Here is a 20763-nt window from a genome sequence, read left to right on the forward strand (position 1 = left end):
TTTCCTATGTGGTGTCTCCACCTCCTTGGCAATTCCTTGCATGCTTTGTTCTAGCTCTATCACAGATTTTTCTTTCTTCAAGTCCCCCTTTCCTCTCTTCTTCAGTAACAGAGTTCAGATGTATTTTTTTTTTTTCCCTGTACATCTTTCCCAGCCAGAGACACAGAGTTTTCTTTCTTCAGGTCACCCTTTCCTCTCTTCTTCAGCAACAGAGTTCAGATTTTTTTATTTTTTTTTTCCCCCCTGTACATCTTTCCCAGCCAGAGACACAGAATCACAGAATGGTTGAGGTTGAGGGACCTCTGGAGATCACCTGGTCCAAACCTCCTGCTCAGGCAGGGTCACCTAGAGCCAGCTGCACAGGACTGTGTCCAAACGGCTTCTGAATATTTCCAAGGATGGAGACTTTACAATTTCTTAAGATCCGCAGTTAAAGAGGGTAGAAACAGTTACAATAAACACACACAAAAAAGGCCGAAACACCTATGAGCTTCACAGCACTTAAAGACAGATCCTGACCCCAAGTGTCTACGTATGCGATTGTTTGAGAAGTAACCACTGCTCAGCCAGACTATATTAACCGATTACATACACATAACAAACCGCAACACCACACAAACCACTCTACAGAGCAGGCATTTTGTTTCATTTCACATCTGAAGCAAACAGGTGAGAACATGCAAATACAATGGGATAAGAGCTGGGCTAGGACCATGCTCAACAAAACAGACAACCTTAATTAATTGCAGCATTAAACACTTGTGGTTGTCTGTTAAATCTCACTATTTAATCCAATAAAACAGGTGAAATTAAAGACAAACCGATTCTTACCCTTCTCCCTTCTCATATAATAAAGTATTTCTTCATCCTATTTCAGCTGTGCATTTTGGAACAAGCAGCACAGCCAAAGATTTCTAGTAAAAGCCAAGTAAAGTTTAGTTCAAACTCTGAAAACATTTTAAAAGCTTTCATTTTCCATCCATTTTGTACTTGCAGAAATCACGTACAGTTCGAAAAAATACCCACAGCCATAACCAAACAAAAACAGATGCCCAACTCACAGATCACCTCACTGACTAATCACTAACAGTATCTGAAGACAGGCTGAAATACTAAGCAACCATGGACTCCAACTCCTCTTCCCTACCGTTCATATAAAACTGTTTAAGTTCCTTCAAAAGATGCAGAAGTGTCTTCTGACTGTAATAACCACATATAGAGAAGTGGTAACTATCAACCCCATATTGCAAACTAGAGTGAATTCTAGGACACAATCCTCGGAGAGATTCAGCCTGGTCCAGATTTGCTGAACATTTGCTGCACAGAGCATACAGCAGCTGAGGCTTTAACAGAGGGCGAGGACAATAAGGACCATACTTTGCCTTCCCCCAGCTCCTAAAAAAAACAGCCGTCTGAATCTTAACCACTCTGAGTTCAAAAGAACACATTTCAGTCTTTTCCTCTGTCCAGGAAAATGGACATCTTCCTCTCCTACTTCCTGAAATGACATCCTTGCCGGCAGATTATAAGCTTCTGGTGGAGGCACACCTCATCATTGATACCACTGAAGCTCATCATTTCACTGAGATGAATTCAAAATTCACTGAAAATTCAAGAAGAGAGCAAGAAACAAGCCTTGTGTTTAGGGCAATTCAATGGGCAGAGCACAGATCTGGTATCTACACCAAGGGCTGACAAAAAAAGTGCAACCTGGGCAGGAAGTTCCATTTGGCAGGAATTCTGTTTTTATCATCAATATCCTAACACAACTGTTGATTAGAGTATAATGAAACATTAGTAATTAACTACTACTAGATAAAGCCACGTCAATCCAAATGGAACATTTTAGCTAGCAGCCTATTTGATTTATAACATGCAAGTTATCACACACATATCCCCACTCTGCTCCTCCCCACTCCCCCTCAATAACCACAAAATTAAAACATTTTGTTAATCTATGGAATTTTATTTGAACAAGTTGATACAAAACCAGTACGGTACATCAAATGAACCAAAACAAGCAGAAACAGACTCGAGCATTGTCAAATAAGGCACATATAAAAAAATCTACACGTGTAATCCAGTGAAACAGACAGTTTTTATATATATATATTTGGAGGTAGAAATAATTACAAAAATACTGACAAATCTTAAGCAGTAGCGGATTTAGTAAAACAATTACTACTTAGGTCCCCGTTTTGAGAAGTGATCCGTAAAATAATGTTTATTCAGCATCTGATGTTGGCACATTTGGGCCACTTATGTTTTTAAGCATCAAAAGAATGCTATCGGTGTTAAAAATTTTCAATACCAGAAGGAATACAATAAAGGAATTACAAAAAGTTATAAATGTTCATAAAACTCATGGTCATCAGTAATGTAAGAGTCCTTGGGGTAGAACATCACCTTTCTTCCTTGAATTCCACAACATGTTTACATTTTAGAGACCTAATGAAGCTTTTAATAGTGTGGCTATATCTGCTGGAATGGCTCCTTCTTCTTCTGAGGAATAAAGACAAGCGTTAGTAAATCTCAAGATATTTCACATAAACAGACAAAAGTCTAGATCCCCAAAACTGTACAAAATCTTCTACTTGTAGAAGTCTGTCATTGATTTGTGGGTCAGACTCAGAGAGCACTTCCTGTCAAACTGAACAATAATCAGCACAAATACATCTTTCTCATTTATTTAATATGAAAAAAAAGTCTTGTCTGCATCAAGAACCTTGGGGGTTTTTTTCAGAATAATATATTGCAGCAACCTTGTATCACTTAAGTGGACATCGTTAGGTGAACAGACTTACCTGAATCTACTGCAGTCATATCTTGTTCTAACTTCAATTTCTGCTGGCTAATTTTGAGCATGGATTCTTCAATAGTCCCCTTACTGATTAGCTTTATGACTTTTACTTCTCTGAAAATGACAAAATAGGACATAACCATTTCTATAGTTTCTTTGGATTAGTGTGAAAGGGAAGGATGCCATGCCTCTGCTCAGCTGCCAGTAGTTTTAAACAAGAGAGGAAAGAAAAAAAAAGGGGCAACACAAAGAGCTTCTAGTTTTTCTGTCTGGACCAACTGTGGTCTGTACTGACAGAAAACTTATTTTTTCCTGCACTCCCCAGCCACCGCCAAGTCTAGATGGTCACAAAAATCGCCATTAATAGAAACAACCCAGCTTCCCCCTGATTCCATACTACAGTTAAATACCAGTTATTACACATATTCTAATAACCAAGTTAGCTTATTCTGACGGACTCTAAAACAGTCCATGGTTTCACTCATTATAATAGGGTGGCACTTCGGAGCTTAGAAGTCTCCTGAAGACAACAAACAGCTTTGCCAACAGTCCCAAAGCCTTCAGATCTGCCTTGAAATAGTTCCTAGCACCAGAAATTTGAGTATTATAGAGAATTCGAGATTATGGAGAACTGGAAAAAGGGGAAGAATGTAAATAAGGTACGTTCTGGCACCAACATGTGCTAAGACCATCACAATTACCTAGCCCGCACACAATCCAGAGCTGGTTTATACAAGTCTGCTTAAAATGGAATTTTTAATAATTAAATATTGTCCTTTTAGCCTCCTTTGAGAGCTGGCCTCCAAGAAAAGCCAAGAATTAAAAAGTCTTACCTCGTCTGGCCTACTCTATGGCAACGGTCTTCTGCTTGCTTATCATTGTATGGGTTGCAATCAATGTCATGAAGAATAACAACGTTTGCTGAGGTCAGATTAATTCCCAAGCCACCAGCTTTGGTGGACAGGAGGAATACAAATATCCCCATATCTGTATTGAACTGATCTATTAGATGTATCCTGCAGAACACAAGAAAACACGCATCAGGCCTTGGAGAAAACACCATACTGGCTCCAGAGTTGAATACAGAAGTTAGGATGATGATCTTTTGAAAGGGAGGACAGTGGTATTGCAAAGGAGCTCAAAAGTACAGATGTCATGCAGAAGGAAAAAGGGTACCAACAGTCCTCAGCAGTGACCAGAGAAACATACTCAGAGTGACAGATCGGTAACAAAGAATGAAAAGAGGCTTGGAAAAAGATTTTGGATAATGACAGAACACAAAGAGCAAATTGGAGGATGAGGGAAGACGAAGTACATGAAACAAACAGAGGCATGGGGAATGAGGAATTCAGCTTCATGACTTCCTTCTGCACTAACTGCACATACAAGAGAAGTAACAGATTTCAGTTGTAAGTGGGAAGTAATACCACAGCAAGAATGACAGCTTTTTGAAATGAAGGAAAGAGCATCTAAAAAAAATTCAAAAATCGTGAAACTGGAAACAGCAGAAAACCAGCACAGCTCAAATACAAGAAAAGCACTGCAACATTTTCAGCTGTGAAGGACAGAGTAAATGGTTTGTCCTAGAGCACATAGGAGTTTACCTGCTTATTGTAACAGATATACTATGCTTCCAAGGCCTATCTACAGGTGAGCTTCTGTTATGGCATGCTGACACACAAGCGAATCAAATACACCATGAACTGCTGAAGACACAAGTTTTAAATTTTGATAGCTAAGACTGTAGCCTGACGATTTAAAACTCACCTTTCAGCCTCATCCTTAATAAGGAAATCTGAAACCCAACACTAAACCCCTTCTATAGTCAATGCTCAGTGACCACAGGATTCTATACATTGGAAAAAAAAATTAAGTCACCTTCCAGCTCTCATGCACACATGCATTTTTTCTTTCTCATCTTCAGGAAACAAGTCACATACCGATCAGAAATCTGTGTTTTTCCATCCAACCTAATATATCTATGTTGCCACTGTTTTAGGAAAACTTCTAGGATATCCAGCATCATGGTAAATTGGCTAAACAATACAACTCTGTCTCCCTGGAAATGACAAAGCAAAACAAAAGTTTTAAAACACATCAGTTACAGATAAACTACACAAACACTTTATTGCTTATTCACTTTGACTGAATCCCTATTTTCCAAACTAAAAGACTGAACTGAAATTCATCAAGTCAGGGCTGACTTTCAGTGATTATATCATATCCAGTACTTCTGCTGCATTAACCCACCTTTTGTCAATGCAATAATTTTTTAGTTTGTACTTGGGTGACTCAAGCAATCTAGAAATCACATGTCAAATGCACAAAAGACAGACCTACTCCATCAACAAAATATTTTCATTAAAAACTTATACAAAATTCAGAATACGCTGATGTATTATTTGTAAAATAAGCCAGTTTGAATCTATGACTCAAAGCAGTGATCTCTTCTTACCTTTGCACTGGCTTGACACATACATGATTATTCTAATAAAATACAGTCTTATTCAATTGCCAAAAGGAGGTCAAATTTCATGAGCTGTGAAGATGATGCTAGCCCTCCATACATAGAGAAAATAGCGTTAACTTGGGATGAGTACTCTGAAACTTGGAAAAATGGGAAAGCTCATTTCAGCAGTCTCGAATGTGCCGTGCATAGGCAGGACTGCACATTAAAAACTGTCAGTATTGCTTTGCAATACTGCACATGCAGCACATTGCATTGTAATACAACACAAAAAAGCAACTGAGTTGCACCCTTTAGATAGACAGGAAAAAGATGTTTCAGCCCTCTGTAGTACCAACCTTCTCTTTAAGGTCAGAGAGAATGCGTTCCAGTGCTCTAAACTTTCCAGAATCCAAGATCTGATCCATGTCTAACTTGAAGTCACTGACGTGAGAATATTGCTTACAAAGCAGATGCAGCTCAAAATCTGTCATTACTGTCATATCTTCAAAGATAAGGTCAGGGTTAGCATCACAATGTGTGGGTTCCTGTTAGCAAAAACAAAGGGAAATAATGCAACACACAATCTTGCCAGACAGACAAGAAAAAACAAAACCACCACACAATAACATCCAAAATTTCTGAAAGAACAAAGTAGCACAACTAGACACGGACAAATGCCAGAGCATGGCTCATGCAAGCAACAAAAGATGAACTCTGCAACCCCAGGTTTATAGTAGAGGATCATTACTTCACAATTTAGCTTTTACAAGAACTTGTACTACCAAAAACTAAAAAGTATATGCTCAACCTCCATAGCAATTACCTAGTTCCCATCAAGCCCTATGACCTTTTACCCCTGTATCAGACCTCTTCCCCTGAAGACACATTCCCTAAAAGGGAGGTCCAATCCTTGGATAGATGGTAGAAGACATGGGAAGCCCAGCCCAAGATGTAGGGTGGGTAGAGGGATGTCATGCCTGGAAGAAAGAGGAAAAGAAAAGCCACATCTGGAGAGTACGATGGTATGAGTAGGTATAAAAAGGGACAAAAATCCTTCATAAACCAATGGGTCACTTCTTCCCTTCCCCCCAGCCTTGACTGGCTTTATTTTAAAACAAAGCTAAAGATACTCAAAGCCAGCTGCAACTTTGTTAGAGCACCTGCTGCACATTCAGAATTTTTTTTTCTTTTACACTTTAGAAAGAAGAAACAATTTTCCCCAAACTCCACAGGCATTAACCCCAGCCAAATTACAAAAGAAATCCTCAACAGTTCAATACTTTTGCCTTCCCTATTTTAGTTCTGAACAGCCTAGATGTCTTACTACTCAGAAAATACTAGTAAACTCAAGTGCCCACCCAAGATTTTTTTTCCTAAATACTTTGGTTTTAAATGTTGGGGTGGAGGGAAGAGGTGTTAAGGGGGAGCTAATGAAAAGGAGATGACTGCAGTCTCACAACTGTTCTCTCCATTCTACTATCTGATACAAAAATCAGTGTGAAACACATACAGAGCTTGATTAGAGCACTGGATAGATGCAGAGAAATAAAAAGCGGCAACAATGAATTAAGTTTTGCAAAGACACACTTTTGACTGACAATAAAAAAAAAAAAAAAAACTATTTATGTTGCATTAAAAATTCTGAGAAATTAAGGATCACTTCTGAATCTCATCACCTTACCTTGAGCATAAGCGTGGACATTGTCCTGAGCTTGTCAGTCGTGTAATACAGACGATGCAGGAGAGGGTGATTAGCCATTTTTCTAAGTTGCATCATTACATTTCCCATATCAGAGTTTTTCTCTGTAAACAAAGAAATAAGATCTGTTCAGAAGCACTACACAGATGCCCTATCCGACACATTTTTATCTCTCAGAACTTTGTAAGAACTGAATTTGACACTTCACCTATTGCCTGAGCTTAGGAAAAATTCATAGAAGAGAGACAGTCAGTCTATGAGTATCAGATATTTCTACAAAACAAGGGCTTTGCAGATACATTTGACATATGTTTAGGCATGGAAAAAAAAAATCCAGCAAAAGGAAACAAGACCCTCACATACCATTACTGTTAACAGTTTTCTTGAACTTGTTTAATAGATCAGAGTACAATTGTTCCTGTTTCTCAGACATGGCACATAATTCAATGAGATCTTTTTTGGGAGGTAGTTGTTTAAGGACCTGAGAAAATAAAAACATACCAGGTAAAAACCGTACTGTAGTGAATGGTCAGTAATTCTGTACTATCTTACAAGCCTGCTTTTAAGCTGCTCTATGCATTTTCCCCATCCCAGCTCCTGTCATTGGCTGCAACTTTGCTTACTGAGTCTGCAGTTCGACTTACTCAAAACTTGATTTGGATTATACATCACCCCTGTCCCCCCACCCCCATCAAGTAACATGGTCTGCACACTCCAAAACTGCACAAAATAATAGTATATGCAACACATGGAACCTACTCCCTTGCTAATCAGAGACACCCTCTTCAAGCCACTGACTACTAAAGTAGGCAAACACATAGAAACACGTTTTGGATCACTATGAAGTCTTCCCTTTCCTCTATATATGCAACTCTAAATTGAAGAATTAAAATAGGTTTTGGATTTTAGAATGAAAAAGAAACATTTTGATGACAGTAAAATAACTTAAAACACACATTTCTAGTCATACATATTCACACATGCACATTCACGGCCTTAACTCTTAAAGCTAAAATAAAATATCATTACTATAAAGTCACAAATATTTTTGTGGTTAATGTGGAGGACTTATCACTTCTCATCACTTAGCAGTGTGCCAAATCATCTTTCAGTGATCTTTCCTAAGTAAAATTCTCAGCTGTAAAGAGTCAGCAAACAATGGAACCTACTCCCTTACTAGCATCAAAACCCAAAGCTGCAACAGGACACATTTTTACTTGCAAATGCATGAAAAATGAAAGATAGCTCAAGTTTCTTGCTCTCCCTAGATAAACTGCTGAAAACTAGCACTGACAAAATTTGACCTTAAATTCTACTGTTAGTCTCAGAGATTATCAGGCTTTTTGATAGTATGAAACCATTTTTGATAATATGAAATCACCATAAAGATAAAACATTACCTCATCTTTTACTCTTCTCAAGATGAATGGTTTTATTATCCGCTTTGCATGTGCAATCCTCTCCTTTTCATATGTGCTTTGTTCTTCAGCACTCTTCTGCAGAAAATATTGCAAGAATTCAATTACAGTGTGAAGTTTTCAGCTGTAACAACGCTACTTTAACTATTCTAACCTGATGAGAAACCCAGCCAGAACAGACAGATACAACAAGACCATCAGTATTCTGGGATATCCCATTATGACACATTCTTACTTTAAATGGTTCATTTCATTGCACCATTTTCTACATCTTCATAATCACATTACCTGTTCCCATAGATACCAATAAAACAGAAGTTATGCAGCAACAGCAGTGTTCTAGCAAAAAAACCCAAAAAATGTTATTTTCAAGACGAGAATATATAATACTTACCGTTTTTGAAGAGAACATCCTTCGGATTTCACTTGTGCTACTGCTGAACATACGTGGCATGACGAAATTCAAGAGGGACATCAATTCCAACAGGTTGTTTTGAACTGGAGTCCCTGTTAGCAGTAAGCGATTCTTTGCCTGTTTGTCCAAAGTGGAAAGAAGCAGTAAGAAACATTAGTCAAAGAGGTTAAAAATTAATATGGGCAGAAACAACACAGTTATGGAGAACTGAGAAAATGAGCTTGGTTTACATTATAACTATCTAAACTTCATACATATTTAGATCTCAATAAATAATTTCCTGGTTAAGTCAACAAAACCATTTACAGATCTGTAGGGAACAGAGCACATTTCAATTTAAGACTATTCAAGAAGTCTACTTCAGATTTAAGAAAAGCCTTCCTGACTCTGTTAGGGTTTTCTCATTTGCTTTGGTGCTTTGGTTGGTTTTTTGGGGGGTTTTTGTTGGGTTTTTTTTTTTAATTAATGTGCTAATTGTTGCTTCCACATTATACCTTTTCTAACGTCATACAGTACACATGCACAAGTTCTGAATTGCAGGTACGAGGCATAGTTTACTGGCTTAAAGATCAGCTTCTTAAAGGCTTTTAATGAAAATATGATCTTGAAAAAATAAGTTGCAATAAGTGATCGTAAGTATATTATTATTGTATGAATACTAAATCACAATAATCAGATAAAGAGCTTCACTCAATTTTTCTCTTTTTCAAAATGCTACTGACTCAGGCCACAAGCTACAAGAAAAGATTATTTTAAAGCTAGCTTTTTTGGCACAGTCCTATCGGAGTAGGTGCTTAACTACTACAACATTTCAGTCCAAGTAATCAGAATAGCATTTTTACAGTCTTTACTACTATGGGATAAAAATGGAAAATTGCTTAATACTGACACTGAAATACTACTATCAATGTAATTACAGTATCATTACAATGATGCTATAGGAAATTTATTACATTTATTTGGGAGCTTGTCTCCCTGAAAGAGTTCACAATGCAGGATCCACTCCTAAGACCACACCAACACTTACATCCACTTGCATAATACAGCTTCTGGAACATTATGTGTACACGAACTTTACAGCCAATACTTGGTTTTCCCTCAGCCCATAACTATAAAACCGGAAAAACAGGAGTTTTCCCCCCCTAACCCAACTATACCTAAAATTCTTACATTAATTGTCATAAGGTGCTGGTAGCGTATAGAGCTCATGTTCTTGAGCATATGACCTTCATCAAAAATTGCATAGTTAAGCTTCAACCTGCGAAACAGTCCTCGATCATCTGAGCTACTAATTGCACAGTTGTACCTGTCAAAGGTATGATAAAAGACACATTAAATGCAAATTTAAAATGAACCTACTGCTATCACAACCATATTAAATTCCCTAAAATGGTTAAGAGCTACAGACAGAATACAAGGGGCACTATGTCAAACTTCCTAGAAGTAACCAATCATAACAGTTTACTACTGTTAAATAATCACAGTTTACTAGACAAGCCAGTGCTTTCTGTAATGCTTTCCAATAACCTGTGCAAATCTATTAGAAAATAATACGTATCCATCAGTATTTATTATTTAATAGAGCTATTACATAGTAAACCATCTATTACATAGTATCTGCTATAGCATTAATAAAATTCTTATTAACCACTACCACTTCTTATTAACCACTACCACTTCCCTTCTCACCTCACCAAAATCCAAACTTTGTTTTGTTGTACCACTAGAGGTCAGGAGGAGCTAACCCAATCTCACTTGGTTATTTACTGTACTTACGTAGTTATAATCACATTGAAATCGACAACTTTATTATTAATGTCTGCCCTGAGATGTCTCCGATCTTCTTGGGATCCTATGAAAGGATTAAGCATACAATGAGCACAATTACTTATACATATAATTTGTTTACCTATAAAAAATAAGTCACAATCACAGAATGGTAGGGGTTGGAAGGGACCTCAGGAGATCATCTAGTCCATCCCCCCTGCCAAAGCAGGTTCCCTACAGCAGGTTACACAGGAAAGCATCCAGGCAGGTTTTGAACATCTCCAGAGATGGAGACTCAGTACACAGAAATACAGTCAGTGATAAATGTGTATTTAAACAACCATCTTAAAACAATGCTTCCATGAGCAATTCATGTTTTCTTCGGCTGATCATGCAAGCAACTGTATTGTTGGGTTCATTTCTAAGATTACATTCCTCACCATAGTAAAAAAGGACATTCAGTTCAGGACACCACAGATTAACTTCTCTTATCCAGTTATCTGTAAGACATTAAAATAAAAATAAAACCATTTATACTTTATTATTTCTTAAATAACTTCAGACACACCTCAGTATTAAACCAAACATCTGATTTTAAAGCAAATCTCTTTTAAATCCTCCTGAAGGTTAAGAAACTTTCTGTCTAAAACTGGACAACTGATATTTAAAGAAATTAACCCACAAGTGGGCTTTAAGTAACTTGCTTAACCAGCTTGCACTCCTACAGAAACAGAACCTGCACAGTCTGTAACCACCATTTAAAGTAATACAACACTCAACTTTTCAGCCCAATTTCTTCTCTAGACAGCTAATTTCTCAGAAAACAAGTCACTTAATTTGTTGGTACTTGCATCCAGAAGTGTTTCATCAGGACAGGCAGTGCCTGTGGGATTTGGCAAGGAAGCCTGACAACTCGATCAAGCTCCAGGTGTGTAGCCAGCAGAGCAGCCACCAGCAACGTTACCATGCCCAAGGGGAAGCTGCTTGACAACCAACACAAATGCTGAACCCAAACCACAGTACAAGGTGGTCTCTGGCCACTTGACCCCAGCTGGATGCAGATATCAGGGCTGAGGAGACACCTTCAGAAAAGCATCAGGAAAGCTGCAGGTAGACTGCACTTCCCAGGCAACCCCATGCTGGTGGGCTTGGACCAACCTGCTACCACAATTCATGAGCCTCTACGATTCACTTCACAAAGTTTACACCTTTATGTACACCTCAGGTATAAGTAACATGCATTTTTAAGAGTTATTTACAAAATAGATTCTAATGTATTTAAAAAGCATACTGAAAACAGCAATTTCAAACTGCTGTTGAACAACTGGAAGCTTTTCTGATGTGTTAAGAGCCCAAATAAGTATTTTATATTAAAAGCAGCATTTTCTTTCTAAATCAAACTTGCTACTTTCTCCTTTCTATAATCATTCAACAAAACCAAATTTAACTTCAGAGAACTAGTTTTTGTTCAAACTCATCAGCGTTGCTGGCATTTTATGCCATCATATTCTTCCTGCTTTCAACTGAGGTAATTAAATAATCAAAACATACAACTAAAAGACAGTCAGCCTTATCATTTTAGGATTTTTATCTGCTTTGACAGATTCTGTGCTGCAAAGAAGAAAAAAGACATTTAATGTCTCAAATGCCATGAAACCTAATCCTAAGCACAGCCTGAAGACTAGGAATTGTAGTCAATATTCAATAACTAAAAAGACTACTTTGCTAAACAATTTAAAACTGTAAAAAACAGCTTTATTTTTTTGTGAAGCACACAGAGTATATTACAAAAAATGTCCATGTTAGAACTAATTAATTTAGAACAAGCATGGCTTCAGTATGGTTTGCATTCCAATTCAAATTACTTAAGGAGCTGAGTATCACTGTAAGAAAAATAAGTTTTATTTCACAAAACTATCTTTGTTTCACAGTCTATGGTATTTTTTTTCCAAAACAAACAAATAATTTTGAAGCTTGTCACTTACCTAACGTTGAAGCTGGCACAACTATCAAATGGGGACCCCTATTGCCCTCTTGATGGAGATAAGCTAGAAATGCAATAGCTTGAATTGTTTTTCCTAAACCCTAAGAGAAAACAAATATATTTAAAGGAAATTTACAATCTGTAGAACATAAGTGTTTTGTACTCGTAAGACAATTACAGTGTAGTCAATGTTAACTAAATATTATAAATCTCCATAGAAAAATGGTTCTGTTTAATTGCATTATTTTACAGAAGACAATTGCTTCTCAAGTACAATAACAGCCAAACTCAACTATCTTTTCAGCTCAACATTTGAGCATCAAGGACTTATCTTTTCCATTTATCAGGTTTTTCATTTTAGTTCAATTTCATTCCCCAAATCTTCTTCGAACATTTACCTTCCTGAAACAGTGCTGCAGAAAAATTATTACTTGGAAACTAACTGCTTCTTTCCATTTGAGCCAGTTGTACAAAGGATATTCCAGCTATTTCTAAAGTGGAATTTAACATAGAAATCAGATTTCTTTAAGATAAGCCTATGATTCTGCCAATATCACTTTCCTGTCTTCTGTATCACGGATTTAAAAATTTATCTTATCTACCACAAAATACGCACATAAGGTATTTCCTACAAATACAAAACATATGGAAGTTCAGAAACACTGCCTAAGTCTTAGTGAAGCAACCCCATCCCCTCACATCACAAGATGATCAGCAGCCAGGGTTAAAAGCAACTGACAACATGTTTAGCACCAAGTTTGTTCTGTTGTACAATTACTGGTGGTGTCAGCACCAAACAGCACCTCAAACCCCTAAGTTTTTCTCTCATTTCAAAACTTATAGGGACTGTAATGACAAGAGATGGTCGAAATCCTGGAGAAGCAGAAAAGGTTTCTACCCACTTTTTTTTTTTTTTTTTTGTATTAACTACCTGTTCTGAAACTGACAGAGAAATGTAGAAGACGGGCTCACGACAGCTTAATGCTGGACAGCAGAATCAATCATATTTATGGGCAAGGAACTATCACAATGAATGGTTTGAGGATAATCTGTTGTGGCAGAAACTGCTTCCATTGCATCAGAAGACACTATGTGACTTGTAACTAGCAGTGTCCATGAATCTTAGGCTTCCTTTGACTGTCAAGTTGAAAGTAAAGAGCTCAGAAGCTTCTAAACATTCTAAACAATTGTTTGTAATTTAAGTTACATTAGCTAAAACGAATTACTTATAATCTGCTTGAGGTTTCTAGGAAATGAAAGGATTTAACAAAGTCATTTTTGCAAAACTTTTAACAATTCTTAAAGAATCAGTTTCACACTTACCATTTCATCAGCCAATATGCCATTCAATCCATGTTTATGCAGCAGTGCTAACCAGTTCAAACCAATCTTCTGGTACGGCTTGAGTTCCAAACTGTTAAGAAGTCAAGCTTAACATGTTACCATCTTTTATTTGTTTCTTCATGATACACAACTTTACACTTATGTTAATCACAGAATGGTAAGTTTAACATTGCCTATATTTTAAGTTACTCCAGATCTCCTGGTGTAGTGAAACACACAAACTTTATTTAATCAGTCACCTGAGTATCAAAGAGCATTTCTGAACTAAGTAGTTTATCTGAATTTTCATACATCTTAAACAATCAAAATGAATGTTACAATAAATACCTTTCTTCTAAAATCAGTGATCCACAAGTTAAAAGCAGTTACATAACTGCTAATTTTTAAAATACACAAAAAATTAAGCGGCATTTAGCAGCTGCCTCACTAAGTTTGCTCAGTTGCACGACTGCTGGTGGTGTCAGCACCAGACAAAAAACCACACAACTCACAAAACACAACCGCAAGTCACCTAGTTCAGTACTTTTTTGCTGAAGAAAAAACATCACTGATAAGCTCCCTCCAAACAGTTCCCTCTTCCTCTCAGTTTTTATTTTGAAACAGCTGAAAATCCTTCTGCTATTTACCACTGACAGCCTTCAAGTTTAATGGAAGTTGCTACCTCAGCCATTCCCCCTTCACCTCTACGCTTCCTAACCCTTAGGATAATGCTCCCCACCACACCCACTGCCACTCCTCCTAAACTCTCTCTTTAATCCCAATATCCATTTGGAAATCCTCACTAATTTACCTCTCTGAAGTATATCCTTCCTCCCAACACATTCCTGGTGCCCCTCTCGCTGGATACAGAGTTCCAGATCATTTTCATACAATCACAGGATGGTTTGGGTTGGAAGAGACCTTAAAGATTATCTAGTTCCAACCCCTCTGCCATCAGCAGGGACTTCTTCCAGTAGATCACGTTGCTCAAAGCCTCATCCAGCCTGGCCTTGAACACTTCCAGGGAAGGGGCATCCACAACTTCTCTGGGCAACCTGTTCCAGTGTCTCACCACCCTCACAGTGAAGAATTTCTTCCCAATATCTAATCTAAACCTACCCTCTTTCAGCTTAAAGCTATTTCCCCTTGTTCTGTCACTCCCTGCCCTTGTAAAAAGTCCCTCCCCAGCTTTCTCACAGGCCCCTTCAGGTACTGGAAGGCCGCTATAAGATCTCCCCGGAGCCTTCTCTTCTCCAGGCTGAACAGCCCCAACTCTCTCAGCCTGTCCTCATGGGAGAGGTGCTCCAGCCCTCGGATCATCCTCGTGGCCTCCTCTGGACTTGTTCCAGCTGCTCCCTGTCTTTCTTGTGTTGGGGGCTCCAGAACTGGACACAGTACTCCAGGTGGGGCCTTACGAGAGCGAAGTAGAGGGGGAGAATCACCTCCCTCGACCTGTTGGCCACGCTTCTCTTGATGCAGCCCAGGATACGGTTATTGGCCTTCTGGGCTGCAAGGTGCATTGCCGGCTCATGCATTTGGCCTTGTTGAACTTCATGAGGTTAGCACAGGTTAGTTCAGATTCTGAACATCTGAACTTCCTGACCAAGGTCTTCAGTCCAGCTGATAAAACTTTACAAATTTGCTCAGATTCATTTCAATTTGGCATTTTTAAAATACAAATTCCCCCATTACAGAAGCAGTTGTGTTTGACCTTTTGCTTGAAATAAGTTGACAACTCATGATTCCATCACTCAAGTCTGGCTTCTACATTCACCAAAAACTGGAGCAAGTAAAACAAGGTATTGAGCACTGTCACTTTTTTTTTTTAAATTTTCTTATCCTCCTCACCAGCTTTCCTGATAAACTTAAAAACATTTGTTGAATTCCCTCAAGTGTTGCACATCACTATCAAGCTCACTGAGAGCTGCTAAGTGTGAGACATATGCAACTCTACTTTCAGAGACTACAGTTTTGAAAATCCCAGTCTTCAAGTATACCTTATTATCTGACACCCTTCTAAATATAAAAAAGGGAAAGATACCTCTGATTCAGAATAGAGGGTTGCTCTATGTTCCATCCACATCCTCCATCTTCAGTAATCCTGGTTACTTGTTTTGTCAGTTTATTTGAAATATCTTCACATTTATTCATGAGCTTTAGCACCACGTCTCTCTCCTTCAGCAGTATCTTGCAGTTCCATACTATGTCTTCTGACAAACCAGTAGTCTTAGTCATTTTTGTAAACTGCAAAATAATAAAAAATACTATGAACACTGGCAATAGCAGCAAAGGTGCTACAGAAGATCCACAGCTGCTGCAGGCAGCAATAATTCAAGTAGCAGATAGCAACAGCATCCCAACTTCCTCTCAAAACTTCAGATAATCCTTATACACTTGGCTCACTGCAGAACTCTGTGAAGATCATATTGAACATCATCATTATAGCTCCTCACACTGTAAAATGTATATTAAAATACAAGAGACAATTTCTCTGAAGAGTTTCCAATACAAAGTATAGAAGTATTAAACTCCTAAAATCCCCAAGGGGGGGCAGACATGTAGCGCAAAGCAGGCTTCGAAGGCCAGGCCCAGCAAGAGAACAAAAACCACAAAAGGGGGAAAAAAAATAAATAAAAAATTATCACTAGATCTCCTTATAAGCAATCTCTATTAGATACTAAAGATGTAAAATATAAGCTTCATGTAGGGATCAAGGCAAACCAACATATGAAGAGAGCTATTAAGATTTTGTTATGAATCTGTTCGGAGCTCAGCATTACTTGGTCCCGGTTCTGGCTCTAACACAAATGGCACATTCAAACTGGACTCGGGCAGACTGAAAAAAAGAAAAATAAATTTCAGGGATAAGGAGTCTCCCAAAACTATGTCAGGCTTTTTTTAGTCACGAAGTACTGACAGGCCCAAAAAGATCAGCAAGTATTGTTTCACTCTTTTCAGTTCTCCACATTTCAGTGTTGCTTCTTCACCAGGCTAAGATTCATGCAAACTTTTTCTTTTTCCTCACAATAAACCTGAACTCCAGTGAAATCTATGAAACACAAACTTACACAAATCTATGAGGCCATTAGCACTTGCCAATACATTTTCATTGGCATCAGCACCATCATCCCGAGAAAGTTTCAGCACCATTCAGTTTCTCCATTTTTTCACATGCCCACGTTTCAAGTCCGTATTATGCTCATTTTACAGAGGGACAAACAATATAAAACACATAAATACATTTTCTAAATGTCATTGCAAACAAGCTAGCAAAGGACAAGTCAAAATAACAGAATCTCAGTGTAAATCAAACTAACACAAGGCCTGCCCACCGATCCCGAGTGCTCCTGGTTTACAGAGATGAAGCACACCAGTGCTGGAATCAGAAGCACACAGCTGAGCTGGAGGGACAGCCCACATTCAGTATCACTGTGGCTTCCCAGCCTGCAGAGGGTATTCCCTCCTATCTGCACTGGGAAAAGATCTTTAAGTGCTGTAACTGCTTTGCCACCACGTCTTCATCTTCTCACTTTAACCAAGGCTAACTTCCTCCGCCGCTTTGTACTCAGAATCTACTACTAAGAGCAGAGGTTGCTTGACTCATGCTTGCTAGAAGATGCACCTTAACGAGCATCAGTTTTTTTTTCCTTTAATAATGGCCTCATGTTAGAATCCTTCCTACTTCAATCATGAACACGTGCTCTCTCCAAGAGCTCTTGATCTCTTTGTTGTTGTGAGAATTGCTACCCAGGAGTCTCACCCTCACAACCTTGTGCCGGGCCTACCATGTGACACTGTCTTTAATTAAAACTTAAATTTCCCTGTTTTTTTTTTTCCTTTTTAAACTATAAAGCATTATAAATTTTTACACAGAAGCCTTACTTCCACCACATGCTTCCTCAAGTCCACACTAGTTACTTTATATATCCTTCCTCAAAACTTTGTATCATCACTACAATATGGATATTCTCCATTTTGGAGACAAAAAGCCTGAAGTTGTGTCAAAACAGGTCCTTCAAGCCCATCAGCATTTCCTGGATTCCATTCAGGGCTGTCTTCAAAAAGTGAAAAACCTTCTAATAAATTTATTTCTGCAGTAACTGGGGTTATATTTGTAATTATACTATTTTCATGCATATTTATGCATAAAGTTATTTCACTGTAAAGGACAGATAATCTTCCTTTTTTATTAATGGATTTAAAGAACTGAAGAATACAAGATCCTTTGGATTTGACATTCTTTTGTTAAAATGGAAGTAATTTCCACGCAGATTTTTCTGAATTTTAAATCAGGGATCTGTTAAAATCTAGCACAAGACTTCACAGGCATATATCCCCTTAGAATTCTTTCCTTAGAAAAAGGAAGGGTCATATGATCCAGCTATTACATGTTAAGTAACTAGTGATCAATATTGACACATTGCAGAGTAAAAGCAAGCTTTGTTAAGCTGAGTTGTACAAGCAGGCTTTAAAAAAAAAAAAAACCCAAAAAAAACAAACAACCCCCCCCCCAAAAAAAAAAACCCCACCAGTGATGCCCTCTACTGACAGCCTGCCATTACAGTTTTGGGGGAATTTTGGTTGGTTTGTGGTTTTGTTCCATTTTAAATGAAACCCAGAAAGTTTACCAACACTCATAGGTTAAATCAGGCTAAGGCACACATGCCTACACTTGTGAAAAAGTTTGCTAAACAGATACTTCTATTTAGAAAGAAAAAGAGACATAACAAACATGATTTTTAATAGGCGATTAAAAAATTTCAACATTTGTTTTGATGCCTAAAGCTTCGGTTGGCATGAATATAAATCCTGTAATCTATTAATAAGGGCATGAAGAATGAAGCCATCTGTTACTAACAGAAATTGTATTATTTCATGTCAGCACCTTAACATTCATCTCCAAGTTACAACAAGAAAAGCTTTAGCCACTGGTTTACATGTGAAACACACAAGATTACCCTGCCGTGCAGAACACAAAGCAGATCCTTGGGTGGCCTTTGGGCTACTAGAGGTTCTGACATCCTCCCAGGTTCATGGATTTTTTTTTTTAAATGAGGTACAAAAATGTGAGACCATCACCGACAACTGAACGCATGAGCTTCCACAGCACGCTTTGAAGAAATGTCCACTGGAGGCCCAGGCTGCAGCAGTGCCCCACAGTGCACAACCACCACGCCAGCACGCTCTGCTTGGGTTTACTTTACACCTCCTGAAGCTGATTTAGGATTTTGCTGTACTGCTTAAGGGTGAAAGTTAGCCTCAACCTTGATCAACCAACCCCAGTTCCACTTTAAGCAGCTCCCGTTTCTAACCTGATGCATTTGCTGCTTCCCTTCAGTTTGCTTTGGCGCAAGATGCTTCTGGATCTCTTGATAGTTTGGTTTTCATAGCAGTTTGCACATGTGCAGCCAAACAAATGACAAAGCCAAAGCTACCCTCCTTTGAGTTCGTATCTCCCAGCTCATATACTATAGTAGTATACAGAATACAAGTAAGTCCATCTTTAACTGTTCAGTTCTCCCCCTAAAAGTGGTAAGCTAAATATATGCTGTCAGAATTTCCAAGTAATATTTTGTGTCAGCTTATCTGGCACGTATTCCTTAAAAATTTGAAATTTTTAAAAACAATAGACATTGTCTAATTCACATGAAGTCTTTAAATGCTAAAAGAGATGATTTATTTTGTGATAGAATAATACTGTGAATAAGAGAAATGACAGGATATGGCAACTCTCATGCACATACATGTTTCTATGATAAAGGGAACTTCCAGTAGCTAATAATTATAAATTATTATTCCTTAAAAATAGGAAACTAAATAGCATTAAACTCCCTCCAGTTCGCACTCCTGCATTTACCAGAGGCAGCATGAAATTGCACTGGGCACCCACAACAGGCCAAAGAACAGAACACCTCCTCAGACCCTAGAAGCTCAGCAGGGCTCCTTCTGGAGCCAGTCTTGGCTCTGCCCTTGTTTGTTGGCACGGACTAAACACAGGCAGGTATTGCCGTTACGTGCCCGTGTTTGCAGCCTCTCTGCTGAGGAAATGGCACTGAGAGCTGCTGTTTCCAACACTGGCCAATTCCAACAGTCTGGAATAGAGAGCACTGCTAAAATATAATTAAGTGCCACTGAGTTTTCTAGAGGAGTGAGAGTGAGGAGGAAGGGCAGTGGGTGCCCAGAAGCGCTTCTGCCAAGGAAAAAAATCGTGCTGCCTGCTGGCCCACAATATGTGCCAGTGGGGTGTCACCAGGTCCCCAAAGCAAACAGGAGAGGAAGGTGGGAAGCCTACACAGGAAAAGACCCACCACACGGAGAGGGAACTCCAACGGCTGTTGGTTTACTAACATGTCTGTCCCAAGGAGGTGCAGAGCATGAAGCCAGTACAGAGCAGGCCTGCACCATGAGAGGAAAACATCATGAACACTGGCCCCTTGCACAAAGCTACCTAACACATGACATCAGACCAAGCCACAGCAGGGTGACCTTTCCTCTTCACCCTGTCCCGCAGTCTGCTCTGAACTCTCGTCTTCACCTCGCCCTCCACAGCCAGCCATGTTCTCAGTGCTGCTCCCTCCCTCTCCTCCTAGCTACACCTTCTGCTGACCACCCTTTAGTTTGCCTACCCCCGCATCCCCATCTGCTCCTCTTGTGTTATAGTCCCTAGCTCCCAGCAGGGAAGAGCTGCTCCTCATGAACTTCTGCTCCAGCATATCCTATTTGGGCATCATACCTCCTCTTCTGTCTCAGCTCCAAGCTTGGACTTGCTTCCACACCTGGGACCACCCTTCCAAACCTTCTGCTCTCAGAAAGCAATGTGCAATTTTAACTTGTGGATCCAAGGAGCACCCAGAAAGGCGCACTCTCAGAGCACACACTGCCATCTCTTTTGTTACCTACTACTTTCC

General features: G+C 38.8%; 1 protein-coding gene across 1 annotated transcript in view; it reads right to left on the reverse strand.

The window, feature by feature from the left end:
* Positions 1-1952: 1952 nt before the first annotated feature.
* Positions 1953-20763, reverse strand: part of SMARCAD1 (SNF2 related chromatin remodeling ATPase with DExD box 1) — a gene marked incomplete at its 5' end in the record, with an annotated part of 25811 nt that continues 7000 nt past the window's right edge. Inside the window, 15 exons of the mRNA XM_010172598.1 lie at positions 1953-2502; positions 2805-2914; positions 3634-3816; positions 4741-4859; positions 5606-5794; positions 6931-7052; positions 7312-7429; positions 8349-8444; positions 8761-8898; positions 9952-10087; positions 10558-10633; positions 10989-11048; positions 12534-12633; positions 13856-13946; positions 15897-16099. Coding sequence (XP_010170900.1) covers positions 2441-2502; positions 2805-2914; positions 3634-3816; positions 4741-4859; positions 5606-5794; positions 6931-7052; positions 7312-7429; positions 8349-8444; positions 8761-8898; positions 9952-10087; positions 10558-10633; positions 10989-11048; positions 12534-12633; positions 13856-13946; positions 15897-16099 — 1803 coding nt within the window. The remainder of the gene's footprint in view (positions 2503-2804; positions 2915-3633; positions 3817-4740; positions 4860-5605; positions 5795-6930; positions 7053-7311; positions 7430-8348; positions 8445-8760; positions 8899-9951; positions 10088-10557; positions 10634-10988; positions 11049-12533; positions 12634-13855; positions 13947-15896; positions 16100-20763) is intronic.

The sequence above is a fragment of the Antrostomus carolinensis genome, unplaced genomic scaffold (genome assembly GCF_000700745.2).
Source record: "Antrostomus carolinensis isolate BGI_N321 unplaced genomic scaffold, ASM70074v2 scaffold6347, whole genome shotgun sequence".
In the NCBI taxonomy this organism is placed as follows: domain Eukaryota; kingdom Metazoa; phylum Chordata; class Aves; order Caprimulgiformes; family Caprimulgidae; genus Antrostomus; species Antrostomus carolinensis.